The sequence below is a fragment of the Megascapheus bottae genome, chromosome 9, assembly GCF_031878675.1.
Source record: "Megascapheus bottae isolate mThoBot1 chromosome 9, mThoBot2.hap1, whole genome shotgun sequence".
Classification (NCBI taxonomy): Eukaryota; Metazoa; Chordata; class Mammalia; order Rodentia; family Geomyidae; genus Megascapheus; species Megascapheus bottae.
In genome coordinates, this window is record NC_143517.1 from 68,323,230 (window position 1) to 68,341,513 (window position 18,284).

Sequence of the window (18,284 nt, forward strand, 5' to 3'; positions counted from 1 at the left end):
TGGTGACACTGGCGTGTACATGTTCGTTTGGAGCACAGGGTGGGTGTCGGGAAGGTGTGGGGCCCGGGTGGGGAGGGCTCTGGTGGGGAGGGCTTGGATAGGGAAGGCTCTGGTGAAGAGAGCTCTGGTGGGGAGGGAGTGAGGTTCGGGTGGGGAGGGCTCAGGTGGGGATGGTGTGGGTGGGGAGGGCTCCGGTGGGGAGGGCCCAGGTGGGGAGGGCTCCGGTGGGGAGGGCTCGGGTGGGGAGGGCGGGCGGGCGCCCTGGGCAGGCCGGGGCTGGCGCTGCGTCAGATCCCGGTTTCACTTTTGGCTTCCTGCACGTCCGGGCTCAGCGGCCACTTTCCCCGGCCCTGCGGCAGGACGCCCGCGGTGAGCCCCCCTGCCCCAGCCCCAGCCCCAGCCCGCCCAGCCCCGAGGCTCTTCCAGGAAGGCCCGGCCCGGCCCGCGCCCCAGCGGCCCTCCAGCGCCCACCTGCACCGCCCCAGCGCCTTCCCGAGCCAGAGCCGAGCCAGAGGCCAGGCCCCGGAAGCTGGCAGTGTCCTCCAAGCCTGGGGCTCCCGGGGGAGCCGGGCGTGGAGGGGGGGATGGGGAGCCGGGCGTGGAGGGGGGGACTGGGGAGCCGGGCGTGGAGGGGGGGACGGGGAGCCGGGCGTGGAGGGGGGGACGGGGGAGCCGGGCGTGGAGGGGGCGGACGGGGAGCCTGGATGTGGAGGGGGGGACGGGGCAGCCGGGCGTGGAGGGGGGACGGGGCAGCCGGGCGTGGAGGGGGGGACGGGGCAGCCGGGCGTGGAGGGGGGGACGGGGCAGCCGGGCGTGGAGGGGGGACGGGGCAGCCGGGCGTGGAGGGGGGGACGGGGCAGCCGGGCGTGGAGGGGGGGACGGGGCAGCCGGGCGTGGAGGGGGGGACGGGGGAGCCAGGACGTGGCTGGTCTTGCAGGGTGCCTGGAGGTGTCCACCAGCCAGGGCCAAGCCCAGCGCCCCTGTGGATCCATCCAGCCCAGGCCAGGAGTTGAGTCCCTGGTGAGCCCAGACGTGCCAGGCAGTGGCAGGCCAGCTCTGCCCAGGCTGCCCCTGCCCCCCTCGGCAGCCTGCCCTGGGCCTGGTGGGGAGGACTGAGTGGCCAGACCACCCCTGCCCCCCTCAGGAGCCTGCCCTGGGCCTGGCCGCCCCTGCCCCCCTCAGGAGCATGCCGTCGGCCTTCGAGGGGGTGGTCCGGAGCGTGGTGCGGGAGCTGGACCACAGTGGAAGCCTCATCCCGGTGGACAGCCTGCGCAGCTCCGCCAGCTTCCGCCCCTACTGCCTGGTGAGCAGGAGGCCCTCACGGTCCTGGTTCTGGAAGCCTCCGTACACATGTGTCAACCTGTCAATCAAGGACATCCTGGAGCCTGATGCCCCAGAGCCAGGTACCCTACCTGGTGCCAAGGCCCTGGGGTCAGGAAAGGGAAAGGGGGGAGGGGGCTGCTCTTGGCTTGTGGCTTACTAGGCCTCTGGCTTGCTTCCAGAGGAAGAGCTGCACACACACACACACACACACACACACACACACACACACACACACGCGCGCACATGAGAGCCAGTCCTGGGGGTTGAACTCGGGGCTGGGAACTGTCCCTTGGCTTCTCTGCTCCCATCTCCGTTTCCATCTCTCTTGAAAGGTAATTGGAGCTAAGAGTCCCAGACTTCTGCCCTGACTGCTTTGCACAGCCATCCCCAGATCTCAGCGTTCTAAGCAGCTAGCGTGACAGGCGTGGACGGCAGCCCTGGGCTGGAGAGGCTTTTGGAGGGCTTGCCGCCATAGAGGCAGGGCAGGCAAGTGGCGGTGGGCGAGCTCTGCTGTGTCTCTGCTGTAGACCTGGAGCGCAGTGGCCCCTTCCACTTCTCTGATGACGTGGACGGGGAGCTGAAGGGCAGCGTGGAGCTGGCGACTCCAGGACAAGGGAAGATCTCAGGCGGGGCTGCCGTGTCCGACCGCTCCAGCACCTCCATAAATGTGTGCACGCTTCGTGTGGACCCAAACGTCTGGGAAGCCATGCACCAGGAGAGGTGAGCCCAGCCCCCCAGGGACACGTGCAGTGGACCTGAGCAGCCACTGGGTCCCCAGAGCCAGGGGACTTCCACGGCCGCACAGAACACTGTCACCCATCACAGGCTGCAGGAGGCTTTGCACAGCCCTGGGTCTTGGTTTGCAGGGAGGCAGGGGGGGGAGCGGGGGCAGAGGTGCGGGGGAGAGGGAGTGGAGAGGAGGTGACTGTCCGGGGGTCACACCCGCCCACTCACTCCACGTGGGGCTCATCCCTCTTCCCCACAGCCACGCGGACACCCTTGCGTGGGCTCAGGGAGGGTGCTCGTGCCTGGCACCTGTAGGTCCCTGTAGGAGCGGGGCAGAGGGCAGGAGCTGGGCTCCGGCACGCACACCCAGTCACGTTCCTCCAGGCGCCTGCGGAAGCCAGAGCACAAAATCCTGAAGCAACTGAGGAGCCGCAGGGACAACTTGTACGTGGTGACAGAGGTGCTGCAGACGCAGGAGGAGGTGCAGGTCACCCGGACTCACAGAAAGGAGGGCTCGGGCCAATTCACCCTGAGTGTCGCCATGTGCTTTCAGGTTCGTGGCCGGGCGGGGGTCCTGCTGGCCCCACGGGTGTCCGCGGCCATGACAGGCAGGATCCCGGGGGGCAGGAGAGCTGAGCTCTGCTGAAGCCCTCTGGGAGTAGCCCACAGATCCCTTGGCCTGTGGGCTGGAGCCTGGCACCAGTCCCCAGCCCACCTTCACACCCCGTGGCTCTGCGTCCAGAGCCCAACCACGAGCCATGTCCACGCTCAGGGCGAGGGCCAGGGCCACGTGAGCCAGAAGAACACCGTGTCCATCCCCGCAAAAAGCATCCTGGCCTTCCGAGTGGCCCAGCTGGTCATTACCTCCGACTGGGGTGAGCCGGAGGACGGGCGGGGGCGGGGAAGCTGGTCAGTTCCTCCCACGGGGGCGAGCAGGGCAGGTCTGGGCAGCGTGGAGGAGGCCTCTGGGGCCCAGGAGACAGAAGGCCTGAAGACCTTGGGACCAGCCAGGGTTTGCCCAGGCTCCAGGGATAGGAAAGGGCTCCCCGGGTCGGGGGATGACCTGCCTCTCTCCATGTGCTCCCACCTGTTCCAGACGTCCTCCTCTTCCCGGATGAGAGGCAGAGGACCTTCCCGCTGCCCTCCACAGGTGAGGATGGAGGCCTCTCGGGCTCAGGGCACTGGTGGCCAGGCAGCGCCCTGAGGGGTGGGTGCCCACATACACGCACATGGGGTGCTGGCCAGACGGTGCTGCCTGCTCGGCTCCTGCCCGTCTCAGCCCTCTTCTGCTCTCCCACCCCGCACCTCCCCCTCGTGCCCAGGCCACCGCAGGGCAGGCAGCCAGCCACACAGCTTCAGCCTGTCCGCCATGTTAACGTCCTTCCATGACCGCTTCAGACTCACGACAGGTGAGTGCCCTCTCCACACCCGTGGGCTGTTCTCATCTTTCCGTCCCCCTTGGGCCTGCCCTTCTTCACGAGGGCCCATGGGCTCCAGGCAGTGCCAGTCCTGTCCCCACAGACTGCTCTGAAGACTGGGTGGTCACAGAAGACTTGCGGGGCCTCCGGGCGGAGGTGGAAGCTGGCTCTGCCGAGCTGGAGCACATGGAGGTGGAGCTGAAGCAGCAGCTGCTGGAGGAGCTGGGAGAAGTGCTGCAGAGCGAGCCGGCCCTGCAGGGCCTGGAGGCGGCGGTGAGTGGGTGGGGGGTGCACGGCTGCCCCCCGGCCCTCCAGCCCGGGCTCACCGCCCTGTCCCTGCCCAGCTGGAGCAGGGCCTGTGCTGCAGCACGCAGGTGGAGCCTCTGGAGGGCCCGGCCGCTGCCATCGTGGAGTGCCTGGTCCTGCCCTCCCGGGTGCTGGTGCAGGAACTCGCTGCCCCCATCCTCTACCTGCTGGGAGCGCTGACCGGTAAGGAGCGGGGCTGGGGGAGGCCCCCCACCACTCCTGCGGGCTCTCCAGAACCCCCTCCCTCCACAGTGCTGAGTGAAGCCCAGCACCAGCTGCTTGCCAAGGTGCTGAAGACGGATGCTGTTCCCGAGCAGCTCCAGCTGGTGAGCAGGCACACGGGCGGGGGGGCGGGGGGTGGGGGGGCAGTGTTGGGAGGCCGGGGGGCAGGGTGGGGAGGCCGGGGGACGGGGGGCAGTGTGGGGAGGCCGGGGGGCAGGGTGGCGGGAGCCGTCATGACACTCTCCACCCTGTCCTGGCAGGTGGAGCAGGTCCTAGAGCAGAGCACGCCGTGGCACAGGCCGGGCACTGCCAGCCTGCCCCCTGGGCTCCTGGGGGGGCAGTGGGGTGAGGAGGCGCTGGCCTGGGCCTTGCTGGAGGAATGTGGCCTGGAGCTCCAGACTCCTGCCCCTCAGGTGCGCTGGGAGCCACAGGCCCAGGGCCCCACCTGTGCCCTCTACGCCTCCCTGGTCCTGTTGTCAAGACTGAGCCCGAAGCCCCGCTAGCCCGCATGCCTGGCACTCTCTGCCAGTGGAGAAAGGCCAGAGCCCACTGGTCAGGAAGGCCAGTGGAGAGAATTTAATAAAGATGTTACACAAAAGGCAAGAATGGCAGCCGAGGTTCTGAGAGGGCCCTGGATCTGGGGAGGGGAGGGGAGGGGAGGGCCAGTGCCCACAGTATCAGGAAAGACACGGGGACCAAGAGCAGGCATCTGTCCACACCCCCTGTGCTGAGAGGCTCGGGGGAGCCTGGCCTGAGCGGAGGTGTGGCCACAGTAAGACCGGCTGGCTGGCTGGCAGAACACGTGCCCGGTGCCAGGATCTTTGCCGGCAGGCCCTAGCACAGCGGCACTTCTTGCAAAGAAGGGACTGGCGGCTGGCATGGCTCTCCTGCGACACACCGCCCTCTTTCCTGGAATTCTAGCAGAGGAATTCTGGTGCAGCCTCACCTCACCCCTGGGCAGCCAGCCAAGGTGTACAGGCCAAGGCCAAGGCCGACGGGGCGGCTGCTATCCAGAGCGGCAGGTTCATAGGTCGCCACACATCCATGCTCCATGCAGCCCTCAAAAGGACAAAGTGCCTTTCCTGAGCACCGCAGGGCAGGCGCTGCCTTCCCACACGAGGTGCCCCATGGACGATTCAGCTGGCTCTGGGGCGCAGTGGAGCCTGTGCTTGGGAATCCGGGGGGAGGCCTCCCACGCCCCCGCCTGGGGGCCAGGAGAGCAAGCTGCTCCTGTCTTGGGCCAGTGCGACCTGGGGTCTGCCGGACCGCATCCTGACATGCGGACAGGAGCTCCGGACAGGTGGCCAGCTTGAGGATTCCTGAAGGGCGACACAGGCACCCACCACGCTTCGCCAGCCGCCTCTCCTCTCCTCCCTCGGTTCTACCGCGGCGTGGACACCTCCTGGCCTCTCCAGCATTTTCCTCGATACATGTCTTCCACACGTCTTCCTTGGCTCCAAGCAGCCCGTGCCTCGGCCTGCACCTAACCTCCCCTGAGAACCAGCTACCAAGAGACCCTGCCGGTCCGGGTGGCGTGACGCCAGCCCCTCAGCCTCTCCTCTGACCCAGGGTGCCCACGCCTGGACGCCTGGCCTCCGGGCTGCCTCCACACCGACCATCAGCCTCACCTGTTGATTTGCGCAGCCCAGCCTGGTCTAACCACTGGTACTCAGATGCCAGCCATACAAACCGAGCGTTTATTTGAACGTCCTTTCCACGTGGGTGTGGGGAAATGGGAGGGCAGGCCCCTTCCTGTGCCCGTGGAGCCCCCGAGCGGTGGAACAGCCCCCACGCTTCTCTGGTGGTTCGCACTGTGTGGGGGAGGCCACGGAGGGCGGGTGGGTGGGCAGGGCAGACTTCCGGGTGTGGGACCTGCCCAGGCTACAACAGGAGGGGTGAGGTGGCAGCTCTGGCCTCTGGCAGGGCCCTCTTCCTGCCCATCCTGTCATGCCACCCCACTCGGCCCTGCACCGCGCTGGGGGCTGCCACCCATCGAGGGGATGGGTGGGGTGGGGTACGTGCTCTCCGTTCCTCAGCTCACAGGGCGGCCCTAGCCCAGGCTGTCAGGCACAAAGGAGGGCAGGGCTGCCTTCTCGGGAAGGCTGTGGTGAGCAGGGGTGAGGAAAGGGTCAGTCAGAGCGCGGACAGAAGATGGGGCCAGGAAGGCAAGAAGATGCTGCCCCTAAGCAGACGTCACGAGAGGAAGCAGGGAGAGGAGGCACGGGAACAGGATGGGGGATCACTGCTGCTGTGGCCAGAAAGGACCCCGAGGACGCTGGAGCTCAGCCGGGGGTCCTCGCAGCCTACACAGGCGCCGACCTCAACAGTGTCCCGTCTCCACTGCCCGGGAGACATGCTGTCCAGGCCAGAGCTGGCCGGGATGAGGTGCAGGACCCACGTCAGGAGGGGACAGAGCCAGCTGTGCAAGAGGAAGACCTCAGAGTAGAGGGGAGCTGCTGTCCCTCTGCACTGGGGACACCTTGTCCTGTCATCTGGAGCGCGGTGTCTGGCCATAGGCACAGGGCACCGGCAGGTGCTCCTCTTCTGCAGACCCTGCCGGGGGCACCGTCAACAGCACAGGTGCCCGAGAGCCCCAGCCATGACCCTAAGTTTGGTCTCAGGACCAGGTTCAACGGGGCCGGGGGCAGCTCCAGCGGCCAGCCAGACTCCGTCGCTGGAAGGGGCTGTCGGCATAGAGCGGCACAGGTTGGGTTGGGCAAGGGCTTTGCCAAAGAAGGCGTAGAAGGCGGGGCCTGCGCGGGTGGCCTTGCGCCCGGGCCAGCAGCACCACTTGCTGGGCGGACACTTGTGCCGCGGTGGCCACTGCAGACTCCGGGTCCCTCTGCAGCTGCCCTAGGTCTGCAAAGAGAGGAGGCTCAGCCCTGGAGCTGCCCCGTCTGCCCTCCCGCTCTGGCCCAGCACCCTCCACTTCTCCAGGACCCCAAGCTCCAGCAGGTCTGGTCCCTACCCTGACACAGAGAGTCCAGCAGGTCCGGATGGACTCCACGAGGACTGGCATAATAGACCAGGAAGCCTGGACCAAGACAAAGCCGGGTGCGCTGCTGAGCCTGGGCCCAGGCCCCACCAGGAGGGACGGCTCCAGCTCCCTCCCTGGCGTGACTCCAGGCCAGGCCCCACCTATGAGCATGGCAGCAGCCCGGCGAAGAGGATCCTGTGGGCTTCGCAGGTAGCCCTGGGTCTGGCTCAGAAAGCAGGGCACGTGGCTTGGATATCGCTGAACCTGGAGACAGAAGGGCCAATGCTGTGTGGGAAAGGAGACTCAGGAGGCCTGCCTGAGTCTACTGGGGAGGAGACCTGAAGGGGGGCAGAGCCATCGGGGTGGTACTGGCCGTCGGGAGCCCAGGGGGGTATGACCATGGGGAGGGGAGGGCTGCCAGAGAGGTCAGGGCCACAGAGGAGGGGTAGGGCCATGGGAAGGTAGGCTGCTGGGGAGGCCAGGGCCACGGGCAGAGGGTGGAATCAGGCAGCAGGGCTTCGGGCAGTGGACCTACTCTACGGGAGATGTGATGGCCCTCCATTTGGAGAGGGCAGCCCTCGCACATACTGGAACAAGCAGGCAGCAGACCACAGCCTCCCCCCCCCCCATCACATTCTCTACTGACCAGGCGGTGGCAGACTCGGCCCAGGGCCTCAGGGCTGTCGTAGTGGGCCACGGTGACCAGCTCCTCCAGCAGGCCCCATCGGAGCGCCTGGTCACAGCGGGCCAGGGTCCACTCTGAGCTCTGGCACAGGGAAGGGAATGGGGCACGGGGAGTGGCAAGCAGTGAAGGGAAGGGGCTGGGGTCAGGAGGGCTGCAGAGCCCGGGGAGGGGCTTGTGTACAGCAGCCTCAGGGAAGATCAGGAAGCTCGGAGCCCAGGAGACCCTTGTGGGCACCCTGGCCTGGCAGAGGTGGGCATGGGGGGAGGGGATCAGTCCCCAGGACTGACCTCAGCAGTGTCCCGGCTGGGATCGTGGAGGCGCAGCAGGAGTGTCACGAGACTCTGCAGCACCAGTTTCCGCAGGGGTCCCCGGAGCCCCAGCCGGAGCCCACCCCGCCCCCGCCGCACCAGGGTACCAAGGAGCCCCACAGCCGAGGCGCGCACCGCGTCCCGGGCCTGCGTGGGAGGGGGGTCAGGTGGTGAGGTGGGGTAGGAAGAGGCAAACCTGGCCAGGGCGGCCAGGGTGGGGCCAGGAGCAAGGCCAGGGGCTGGCCAGGGTCAGGGATGCCGTCCGAGGTCAAGGCCCAGGCCCAACCGGGTAGGAAGGGCCTAAGGTGGACAGGGCCTGGAGGCAGCAAGAGCAGGAGGAGCGGGAGCGCAGGGGCTGGGCAGGGGGGGAAGGGGGGGCTGGGCAGGGGGGGAAGGGGGGGCAGGGCAAGGGGGGGCAGGGCGGGGCGGGCGGCTGCTCACGTCGTCCAGCAGCGGAGGGAGCCGCGGCCTCAGCTCGGTGCTCAGCAGCCGCACGGGTGCCCGCGGCTGCAGCAGAAGCCGCCGCAGGGCACCCAGCGCCGCGCCCACGAGCCGCGCGTCGCCCTCACCCAGGGCACCCAGGAGAGCGGGCAGCAGGGCACTCAGGTGCCGCGCCTGCGGGAACAGGGATTAGGGAATACGCATGCCTTGGCAGGGCCAGCCCCACCCACCAGCCCCACCCCCAGACACTGCCCCGCCCACCCGCCCCGCCCCAGGCACTGCCCCGCCCACCCGCCCCACCCCAGGCACTGCCCCACCGTGCCAGGCCCCGCCCCCATGCACTGCCCCGCCCCACCTGCCCCGCCCCCAGACACTGCCCCGCCCCAGGCACTGCCCCACCGTGCCAGGCCCCGCCCCCATGCACTGCCCCGCCCCACCTGCCCCGCCCCCAGACACTGCCCCGCCCCAGGCACTGCCCCACCGTGCCAGGCCTCGCCCCCATGCACTGCCCCGCCCCACCTGCCCCGCCCCCATGCACTGCCCCGCCCACCCTCCCCGCCCCCAGGCACTGCCCCGCCAGGCCCCACCCCCGCCTGGCCCCGCCCCCACCTTTCCACGGTTCAGGGCAAAGTGGCCCAGGCCCAGCAGGCCCAGCCAGCGCACGGTGGGCTCGGGGTCGCCCTGCCAGGCGCGAAGCCGCTCCAGGATGAAGTCCTCCCGCAGGAGCCGCGCCGTGGGCCCGCTCTGCAACAGCTGGGGGGGACACTGAGTCGGCACACCGCTCTCGCGCGGGCCTGCACCTTCCCTTCACCCCGGGAGAAGGGCTCACCCCGGTGAAGAAGGCCACGGCCGTGAGCCGCTGCAGGCGGTCAGGGCTCCGCAGCCGGGGCAGCAGGTCCGCGAAGAGGCCGCGGAGGTGGTGGTCCGCGTGTGCAACCATGGCGCTGGGAGGGCAAGCGAGAGGCCTCCAGAGCCGCGCCGACACCCGGGGGAGCCGAGTCCCGGGGGAGCCCCGTCCCAGGGCCCCTCCTCACCTGGCCAGCAGCAGGACGCCCTCCAGGTGGGTGTGAGCGCCTACCAGCCTCCTCCAGCCCCCAGCCTGCTCCATGCACGTGACCACCATGCGGCCCCCATCCCCGGTGAGCAGGGCTTTCAAGGCCTCCACTGTGCAGCTGGAGGGGGCCGGCGGTGAGAGGCCCTGAGGGCCAGGAGCCCCGGCCCATCCCCACCCACGGGTGTTTCCTCTCACCTGGCATGGCTGTGCGGTGGTCCCCGCTGGCACGGGGTCCACACCCTGGGGCTGTCCGGGGAGCGTGCATCCTGAGCCAGCTGATGCAGCTGCGTGACCAGCACAAGCAGCAAGTGCGGATAGAAGCCGCGGGTGGCTCCCACACAGCCAGACACCGCCAGCATTTCCCCAAGGGCATGCGTGGCCTGCAGAGCAGCAGCCACCCTGGGTGTTAAAAAGCTGCACCTGGCGCTGCATCAGGCACCAGAGTGGCAGGAATGCCACCGATGGACCTAGAACCCCTCTGTGTAACTACAGCCCATGCCTGGAGTCTCAGCCCCGTGGCCCACTCGCTCAGCACCGCCCAGGGGCGCGCACCCAGCCGAGCTTCTCACCGCCAGTGCTTCAGGCTCCGCCACTGCCGCGCCTTTCAGCGCCCACAGAAGTTGCACCAGCACCTGTCCATTCACCCGCTGATTCCGGCTGAGGCTGCGCCACAGCTCGGCTGCCGCCCTGGGAACAGGGTGCAGGGGGTGTCCTGTGTGAGGAGCTGCAGAGAGGCCCCAGAGAGGTGAAAAACACCGCCAACGTGCCAGCATGAGGAAGGGACTAAACCTCCAGGGCCCTTCCCTCACCCTCAAGTCACGGAGGAAACAAGAGGCCACTGTGCCAGACACAGACCTGGAATCAGAGGCTGCGGGAAATGTGCTCTGAGCCCAGTGGGGTCAGTGACTTGGTGTTAGACAAAAATCAGCTGAGAGCTGGTGGCTCACATTGTAATCCTAGCTACTTAGGAGATAGATCTGAGGATCGTGGTTCAAAGCCAGATAGTGTAGGAAAATCCATGAGACTCTCATCCCCAATCAGCCTCCAGGAAATAAAAACCAAACAACTGGAAGTGGAGGGTGCTAGTCTTGAGCAAAAAATAAGCTCTAAGACATCTCCCAAGCCCTGAGATCAAATCCCAGGATGGGGGGGGGGGAGCCCCACCGTAGAGAATAAAACCAAAGATGACTTCTAGCACGAATTAGCTGGAGCCCAAAGGAGCCTTATGCCTGCCTGGCCGGTCTCCATGGCAACCCCATGTGTGGGGGACCCGCCCCAGGCAAGACCTCAGCATCTGAAGGCAGCCCCACAAGGGCAGGGGCGGGGCTGGCCCAGGGGCTCTGACAGCCAAGCAGGAAGGGGGGAGGAAGCCGCGTGGGGGACAGGGGCAGCAGTGTGGGGCAGGTTACCGGTCTGGGGGCAGTGAGCAGGGCAGCAGTGCGCACACCACGTCCCCAGCATGCTCCAGGGCCAGCGCACTCAGAACCCGCAGGGCTGCGCGGCGGGGCCTCCCCTCTGCCAGGCCGGGCACCTGCGCCAGCAGCCCGCGCACCAGCGCCCGCACCTGGGTGGGGGGAAGACTTCAGTGACCAGGCCCCCGAGCCCTTGAAGGTGACCCCTTGGACAGCGGCCCACCCCCATCTGCCACCGGGCAGAAGCAACCCGAAGGGGCCACAGGAGCGGCACTGCCCACTCCAAACCCCACTTGGCCCCTGAGGGACAGGGGATGACTGACCTGGTCCTCCAATCGCTCCCCACGAGCCTCCAGGACTGAGGTCAGGCTGAGCGCGGTCGCCTGGGTCCCAGCAAAGCCAGCCTCCTCCAGGCAGGCAGCAGTGTACACTGCGAGGTCGGCCAAGGCTCCTTCCTCCCCAGACCCCTGGGGCCAGGGGCAGGGTGGGTGTGTGGGGAGGTCCCTAGGCCCGCCCCTGCCCACCCCTCCACCTCAGGCTCTCAGCCCCACTGTGCCTCCTGTTACAGCAAAACCCCAAGCCCCTGCCCTGCCTCCGAGCCCATTTGCTCTCCCATCCCTCTCCCTACCCTGGTCCCCCCACACCAACCCCATCCAGTCCCTCCCCTGGCCCTGGCACCCTTCAGTTTTGTAGTGCCCCTGTGAGCAGCAGCCCCATGGCTCCTGGTCCCCGTGCTCACCTGGCAGGGTCCCTGAAGGGCTGGATCCTGGGCGCTGGGTGGGGAGCAGGGCTCAGTGCCCGCTGAAGGGGTTGCCACTCTGTCTCCAGATTCGGCCTCAGAGCCAGGGGGGGCCTGTGCTGGGGGCTCAGCCTCGAGTTCTCGCTCCTGAGGCTCAGGCTGAGGGCCTGTGGAAGGGGGTCTCAAGGCCGGCCCCTGGCTGGCACGGATTCCTTCAGCCAGAGCTGTCAAGGTTAGGGCCCCCACAGGGGGTCCCTGGGCCCTGCCCCGGGCCCACACGCCCCCTGCCATGGTGTGCCTGCCAGCAACACCTGCCCCTGCGCCTCCAGGAAGTAGTCTACAGGTCTACAGGTCTGACCTAGAAGCCGGCCCTGGGCGGGCCCGTGGACCAGCGCGGTGGCGTGCATGCGTGGGTGTGTGCCAGCGTGCATGAGGATGTGAGCATGTGTCAAGAGTGACTGAGGAAACATGGCTGTGTCCTGGCTCGGGGCAGGACCTTCATGCCCAGGCTTCTAGAGGCTGGTCTGAGTCCTGAGAGCCTACTCTGGTCCCGACTGCCAGGGCCCGGGGAGGCCATGCGAGGGGAGGAGGGAAGAAGAGGCCCTAACCCCCTGCTTGGGGCCAGGGCCAGGACTGGGCTGGCTCTCTGCATTCTGGCACAGTAGGACATCTGTGGCATGGGCATGGCTGGCTGCTGTCCCCATCTCTGAGCTCCAGGCATCCCGGTTTGCAGTGTGAGTTTGCAGTGTGGGGGGCTCTTGTGGGCCCCCCACTGTGGAGGCAGTCCCCAGGCAGGGAACTTGGCTAGTTAGTTCTGCACTGGGGTCACGTGCCCACCCTCACCCACTCCACAGGGTGCCTGGACACTGCTAAGTGGGAGAGTGGGTCAGTCCAGGCTGCGTCCCAGGCTGGCCTGAGGAGGCCTCTGCCCCCCAGTCCCCGCCCTCCGTCCTCACCAATCACACAGCAGGCCCTGCCCAGCCCTGAACCAGAGGAGCTGGATGAGCTGGTCTGGTGGGGATCTAAGCAGTGGAAGAGCTCTGGAAAGGAAACACCAGGTAGGTGACCCCCATCCACACAGGTGACACCCCACATCGTGACACCCCCATACAGGTGACACACACACTTGATGGTGCGTGGGCCCCAGGCTGCCTAGAAGCCTAGGAACCCATCCCACTGCCTGGCAAACCTAGAACCTCCCTCCTGCATAGTTCCTCTCAAGTCCAAGGTCACTAGCTTGGGACAGAGTTAGGAACAACCATCAGGGAGCCTCAGTCTTCCTCCCTCTCAGCTGGCTGCTCGGCGGTTCCGCGGCGGAGGCCCCAAAGCCAGGGTCTAGCTGACCACTGACAGAGGCTTCGGTCATGCAGGCCTGGCAGTGGCAATGCGAGGGACGTGTGGGACATGACATCTCACTAGCTGCTGGCTCACGCCTGCAATCCTGGCTATTCAGGAGGCTGAGATCAGAAGACCTTGGCTCAAAGCCAGCTGGGGCAGGAAAAGCTGAGACTCTTTTTTTTTTTGCCAGTCCTGGGCTTGAGCTCAGGGTCTGAGCACTGTCCTTGGACTTTCTCAAGGCTAGAGCTCCACCACGTGAGCCTCAGCACCACTTCCAGCTTTGTGCATGCTAGGCAGCATGCACAGCCAGCTCAGGCACAAAAGGACCTGAGACTCTTATCTCCAATTAACTTCTAGAAAACGGGAACTGGGGCTTGGCTCTAGGGGTAGGGCGGTAGCCTTGAGCTGAAGAGCTCAGGGACAGCATCCAGGCACAGAGTTCAAGCCCCATGACCTTCAAAAAAAAAAAAAAAAAAAGAAAGAAAGAAAGAAAGAAAGAAAGAAAGAAAGAAAAAGAAAGAAAAAAAAGAAGAAGAAAAAAGAGAGAGAGATAAGGCCCCGCGTTCAAGGCCTAGGACTGTCAGAAAAAAAACAAAACAAAACAAAACAAAAAGCTCAGGGCAGTGCTGGGGACCTGAGTTCAAGCCCCTGCACTGGTGTGTGTGTGTGGGGGGGGGGTTACACCCCCCCCACACACACACTCACTGAAGTCCAGTCCCAGAACAGTGTGCTCAGCAGGTGTAGAACCCATTGCAGGACCGGGGTTTGGCCTAGTGGTTAAAGTGCCTGCCTAGCATGCATGAAGACCCGGGTTCAATTCCTCAGTTCCACATACATAGGAAAAAGCCAGAAGTGGTGCTGAGGCTCAAGTGGTAGAGCTCTAACCTTGAGAAAGTCCAAGGACAGTGCTCAGACCTTGAGTTAAAGCCCAGGACTGGCAAATAAAAAAAAAAAAAGCATCGCTAGATGAAAGTTCTGGAAGCTGCTTGTACAGCTGCAGGAGAAAGAAAGGCAAGATTGAGAGGTGACTTAGGACTAAGGTGGAGCTGAGGCTGAGAGTACAGACGGACCCTAAGCGAAGAATGAGGCTGGGTGAACAAATGACACATGACAAGTCGTGAGGACAGTGAGTGACTTGCTTCCAGTCAGTTCCCCACCCCGCACCCATCCCAGGGGCTTCCAGCACTCAGATCGTCCACCAGGGCCCGGAGCTTCTCAGACAGCGCCACCTGCAGAGGAGGAGGCTGGGGTCAGCGGGTACTGGGCACCCAGGGCAGGCTCACCTGGTGGCCCTCTGCCTACCTGGTACAGAGCAGGGTTCTGCAGCCGCTTCTGCGCAGGGCTGAGGCGGCTCAAGGACCACTGGGCAAAGGCTCGGGACTCTGCCAGAGATGGGAGTGGCTCACACGGCTGCCAGGGGGAGGCAGAGGTTAAAAGACTGTCAGGACCCAGGCTCCCCTGGGGCTGAGGGTGCAGGTGCAGAGCAGTCACCTGTCCCTCATGCAGCCAGGGTCGGAGCAGCGGCTCCACCTGAGCGGGCTTCACAGTGCAGGGGTCCTGGGCCCCTAGAGGCCAAACCGTCAGCTCCTTCTCAGCCTGGGGTGGGGGCTCTTCTGCCAACTGCAGCACGTCCAGTAGCAGAAAGCCTGTGCAGGCAGAGGGCAGGGGTGACTGTGGGGCAGCCACAGAGCCTCGAGGAGGCAGAGGCACAGGAGGGTCTCACCAGCAGAGTCCAGGAGCCGGAAGGCAGCCTTGCTTCCGGGAAGCGTTTGTTTCTCAGGGTCCTCTGTCAGCTTCATTCGAGCCTGGCCTCCCACAGACACCAGCTGCAAGAGGAAGGGGCCGGGACTCTGTCCCACCCCCGCCCCCACCCCACCTACCCAGGCCCAGAGTTAGTCCCCACCTTGTAGACACAGCCCAGGGAAGGCTGCTGTGGACAGGTGACCAAGCTGGTGCCAACCCCGATGACGTCCACCTCACTGCCCTGCTGGGAGAGGAAGTGCACGGAGCTCAGGCAGGGGCCTGCAGGGACCCAGGGCCCTCCACACCACCCTCCCCTCACACTACCTCCTGGGACAGCCGGGCCAGCTCCTCCTCGTCAATGCTGTTGCTGACTGTGATGGGGACCGACTCCAGCCAGGGCACCTGGAACCTGCACTCGAGGGGGCTCGGGTTCGCCTTGGCTGCCTCCTTCCCTCCCCACACCAGCTCTGTGCTTTGGAGCTCCCTGGTGGGATCTGTCAGGGCCCCGCCCCTCCCGGGCCCCGCCCACCACTGGCTTCAACCAAGCTCCACAGCAGTGCACCCTGGGAGGGAGAGGGGAACTCACCGGAGGGCGGCGGTCCTGAAGACCCCTCGGACCTCCTGAGCTTGCTGAAGTAAGTCACCGCTGTCCAGCCTCACACCCACCGCCCTATAACCCAGCTCTCCTAGTGCCAGGGCCACTGCCAAGAAGTTGGGGAGACCGCTCCTGCAGGCGCAGACAAGGGTGAGAGGCCAAGGCTGTCCAACCAAGGCCCCGGGAGCACGCCTGCCCTTACCTCTGCACGCTGTACGAGTCCAGCAGGCCCTGGAAGGCCCTGGGAAAGGCCAGAGCATAGGCCACGAACGCCGCCCGTTCCCCGGGGTGGGGCTCCTGCACGTCCAGCCCCAGGCAGGTGCACACGCGCTCCAGCCACCACTTCACACTGGCAGGCAGGTCCACCTTTGGGCCTGGACCAACAGCTGGAGCCAACATCTGTGAAATGGAGTCAGCGGAAGAGACTCAGGAGCGTGCACCGTGGGAGTGGCCTACATATCCTGACCTGAGGGCAAAGACAGTAATGCTATCCACGTCCTGAGGTGGCGCTAGGCCACCCGCCCAGGGCACCATTGGTGACTGCCCACCACCAGCCCAGATCACCCCTGCCCGGGCCGGAGCTGCTCTTGGGCCTGCCCTCTTTAGTGGAGTGTTTGCACACAGGCACTAACCGGGTCTGGTGGTACCTCACTCCCCAAAAATGAGGTGACAAAAGAGTGGGCTAGGGTCCCTGCCACGGGCACACCCCTCAGCTGCCCAGCGAGTGTGTTGCTGCTGCTGTCAAACCCTGGAGAGAAGGCAGGCCAGCTTGAGGGGGCTCTGGTGCGGAAGGGCTTCCCTTCTCCACCCTGGGCTGGCCCACAGGTCCTCACCGCCCATGTAACTGTACGTGGACGCTGTAAGGCCCCCGTCGGGGCCCTGAGCCCGGCGCAGGCCAAACTCCAGCAGCCGCTTATTGGGCCCCACAATCAGTCGAAGCCTAGCTGCGTTCGTGGCCACCAGGCTGTGGGGAATGAGAATGAAGGCCCTGTCCCCCAGCCCTTCTCCAGGCCCCCGGCAGCCATTCCCTCCTGCAGCACAGGCGTTCTGGGAGCCGCCAGTGCCGATCCCACCTTGCGTAGCTGACCAGGCAGAGCAGAGGAGTCTCCAGCAGCTGCACCAGCAGGAGAGGCCCAGACACCTGCAGCAGGGGCACCTGGAGAGAGGACAGTCAGCGGCGGGCTCGGCCAGTCCCCTCCAGTCACCCACCTGCCCCGCTCGCCCTGAACTCACGCCCGGGAAGGCCAGGGAGCCCTCGGGCAGAGCCCGCACTGTCACCCCCGAGCAATCCAGGGCCCGGAGGTGTTGGAAGAAGGCAGGGTCGGTGTCTGGGGGCAGCACGGATGCCAGGAACTGCACATCTAGAGATGAGAGGCACAGGTGGCTCAGCTGGGGTCCAGCGGGGGCCCAGGCTCTCCCTGGCTGAGAGCCAGCTTTGGAGACCAACCAGGTGGGAGTTCTAAGGTCCTGGAGTAGGAACCCTCCCGGGGTCACAAGGGCAGAAGTGAGCTCTGGGAGTGTCAGGGGTCCTCCAGAGGGTTTGGGGGGAGTGGGGGCAGGAGGTCTCAAGGTCTGCTCCCGGACCACACCTGCATCCCGCAGGCGGAAAGTGCGCAGGAAGCGCAGGCAGTCCCGCAGGCCTGCGGCCAGGACGAAGCCTCCGCCGAAGGGGCAGCGCCGGAAGAAGAGCTCGAACTCGGCGGTGTCCTGCGCCCGGCCCGCTCGCCAGTAGCCCAGGGCCATGGTGACCTGGTAGAGGTCGGTGAGCAGCGGTCGCGCTGCTGCCTGGTCCTCCCCGCCTAGCATGGCCGCCATCAGATCCACCACTGGGACCTCAGGGAGGCGAGGTGGGGCGGGAGGCGGGAGGCAGGAGGCGGGAGGGGGAGGCGGGAAAACCTTCCGGGAAGGGAGGGCGGGGCTCCCCGCAGGCCCCCAGCCCTTTAACCCTTGCCTCCCCAGGGCCTCTCCAAGCTGCACCTCTGCACACAGACCACCAGTGTGAACAGCTCTGCACACCCAACACACAGAACCACAGTGTGGACAGCTCTGCACACCCGAGGACACACAGACCCTCAGAGTGGACAGCTCTGCACACCCGAGGACACACAGACCCCCAGTGTGGACAGCTCTGCACACCTGACACACAGACCCCCAGTGTGGACAGCTCTGCACACCCGAGGACACACAGACCCCCAGAGTGGACAGCTCTGCACACCCGACACACAGACCCCAGAGTGGACAGCTCTGCACACCCGAGGACACACAGACCCCCAGTGTGGACAGCTCTGCACACCCGAGGACACACAGACCCCCAGTGTGGACAGCTCTGCACACCCGAGGACACACAGACCCCCAGAGTGGACAGCTCTGCACACCCGAGGACACACAGACCCCCAGAGTGGACAGCTCTGCACACCCGAGGACACACAGACCCCCAGTGTGGACAGCTCTGCACACCCGACACACAGACCCCCAGAGTGGACAGCTCTGCACACCGGAGGACACACAGACCCCCAGTGTGGACAGCTCTGCACACCCGAGGACACACAGACCCCCAGAGTGGACAGCTCTGCACACCTGACACACAGACCCCCAGTGTGAACAGCTCTGCACACCCGAGGACACACAGACCCCCAGAGTGGACAGCTCTGCACACCCGAGGACACACAGACCCCCAGTGTGGACAGCTCTGCACACCCGACACACAGACCCCCAGTGTGGACAGCTCTGCACACCCGAGGACACACAGACCCCCAGAGTGGACAGCTCTGCACACCCGAGGACACACAGACCCCCAGTGTGGACAGCTCTGCACACCCGAGGACACACAGACCCCCAGAGTGGACAGCTCTGCACACCTGACACACAGACCCCCAGTGTGAACAGCTCTGCACACCCGAGGACACACAGACCCCCAGAGTGGACAGCTCTGCACACCCGAGGACACACAGACCCCCAGTGTGGACAGCTCTGCACACCCGAGGACACACAGACCCC

The 18,284-nt window shown here is 66.0% G+C and overlaps 3 protein-coding genes across 8 annotated transcripts; 1 reads left to right on the forward strand and 2 right to left on the reverse strand.

Annotated features, from left to right (window-relative positions):
* Positions 1-274: 274 nt before the first annotated feature.
* Gsdmd (gasdermin D) lies at positions 275-4,591 on the forward strand. 3 transcript variants are annotated; one of them, XM_090339509.1, is made up of 11 exons: positions 275-369; positions 1,145-1,403; positions 1,851-2,043; positions 2,434-2,602; positions 2,822-2,924; positions 3,146-3,199; positions 3,372-3,458; positions 3,571-3,740; positions 3,812-3,956; positions 4,026-4,099; positions 4,256-4,591. In XM_090339509.1, exons 2-11 carry the CDS (start codon positions 1,187-1,189, stop codon positions 4,496-4,498), a joined length of 1,455 nt encoding a protein of 484 aa, XP_090195635.1. In that variant the 5' UTR covers positions 275-369; positions 1,145-1,186; the 3' UTR covers positions 4,499-4,591. The 3 variants fall into 3 exon arrangements, with proteins under 3 accessions (XP_090195635.1, XP_090195637.1, XP_090195636.1); XM_090339511.1 differs by having other exon boundaries at positions 4,409-4,591; XM_090339510.1 differs by having other exon boundaries at positions 333-369; positions 1,183-1,403.
* A 1,799-nt stretch (positions 4,592-6,390) lies between these two features.
* Positions 6,391-13,128, reverse strand: Mroh6 (maestro heat like repeat family member 6). The gene is given in 13 exon segments (XM_090339508.1): positions 6,391-6,854; positions 6,964-7,029; positions 7,134-7,236; positions 7,619-7,738; positions 7,945-8,112; positions 8,407-8,580; positions 9,016-9,159; positions 9,236-9,350; positions 9,441-9,578; positions 9,656-10,147; positions 10,870-11,024; positions 11,196-11,339; positions 11,612-13,128. Coding segments are annotated over 13 exon segments (2,340 nt in total). The 5' UTR covers positions 11,903-13,128; the 3' UTR covers positions 6,391-6,624.
* A 939-nt stretch (positions 13,129-14,067) lies between these two features.
* Naprt (nicotinate phosphoribosyltransferase) lies at positions 14,068-17,121 on the reverse strand. 4 transcript variants are annotated; one of them, XR_016536719.1, is made up of 13 exons: positions 16,877-17,121; positions 16,521-16,648; positions 16,361-16,443; positions 16,121-16,251; positions 15,920-16,035; positions 15,490-15,686; positions 15,279-15,419; positions 15,017-15,101; positions 14,853-14,936; positions 14,673-14,775; positions 14,441-14,595; positions 14,252-14,331; positions 14,068-14,178 (listed from the first exon to the last, which is right to left on the reverse strand). XR_016536719.1 is itself a non-coding variant. In XM_090339513.1 (13 exons), the coding sequence occupies exons 1-13, from the start codon at positions 17,100-17,102 to the stop codon at positions 14,095-14,097; spliced, it is 1,638 nt and encodes a 545-aa protein (XP_090195639.1). In that variant the 5' UTR covers positions 17,103-17,121; the 3' UTR covers positions 14,068-14,094. The 4 variants fall into 4 exon arrangements, 3 of the variants coding, with proteins under 3 accessions (XP_090195639.1, XP_090195638.1, XP_090195641.1); XM_090339513.1 differs by having other exon boundaries at positions 14,252-14,359; positions 14,853-14,933; XM_090339512.1 differs by having other exon boundaries at positions 14,252-14,359.
* Between the last annotated feature and the right edge of the window lie 1,163 nt (positions 17,122-18,284).

What these genes read in the sequence shown, in the direction of transcription:
- Gsdmd (XM_090339509.1), top strand. Translation starts at nt 1,187, where the DNA reads ATGCCGTCGGCCTTCGAGGGGGTGGTCCGGAGCGTGGTGCGGGAGCTG. An exon ending in GGTCATTACCTCCGACTGGG is followed by an intron (nt 2,925 to 3,145) that starts GTGAGCCGGAGG and finishes CACCTGTTCCAG; the next exon opens with ACGTCCTCCTCTTCCCGGAT. An exon ending in CCGCTTCAGACTCACGACAG is followed by an intron (nt 3,459 to 3,570) that starts GTGAGTGCCCTC and finishes CTGTCCCCACAG; the next exon opens with ACTGCTCTGAAGACTGGGTG.
- Naprt (XM_090339512.1), bottom strand. Translation starts at nt 17,102, where the DNA reads ATGGCGGCCATGCTAGGCGGGGAGGACCAGGCAGCAGCGCGACCGCTG. An exon ending in GCTCCCTGGCCTTCCCGGGC is followed by an intron (nt 16,444 to 16,520) that starts GTGAGTTCAGGG and finishes TCCTCTCTCCAG; the next exon opens with GTGCCCCTGCTGCAGGTGTC. An exon ending in TGGCCCGGCTGTCCCAGGAG is followed by an intron (nt 14,937 to 15,016) that starts GTAGTGTGAGGG and finishes TTCCTCTCCCAG; the next exon opens with CAGGGCAGTGAGGTGGACGT.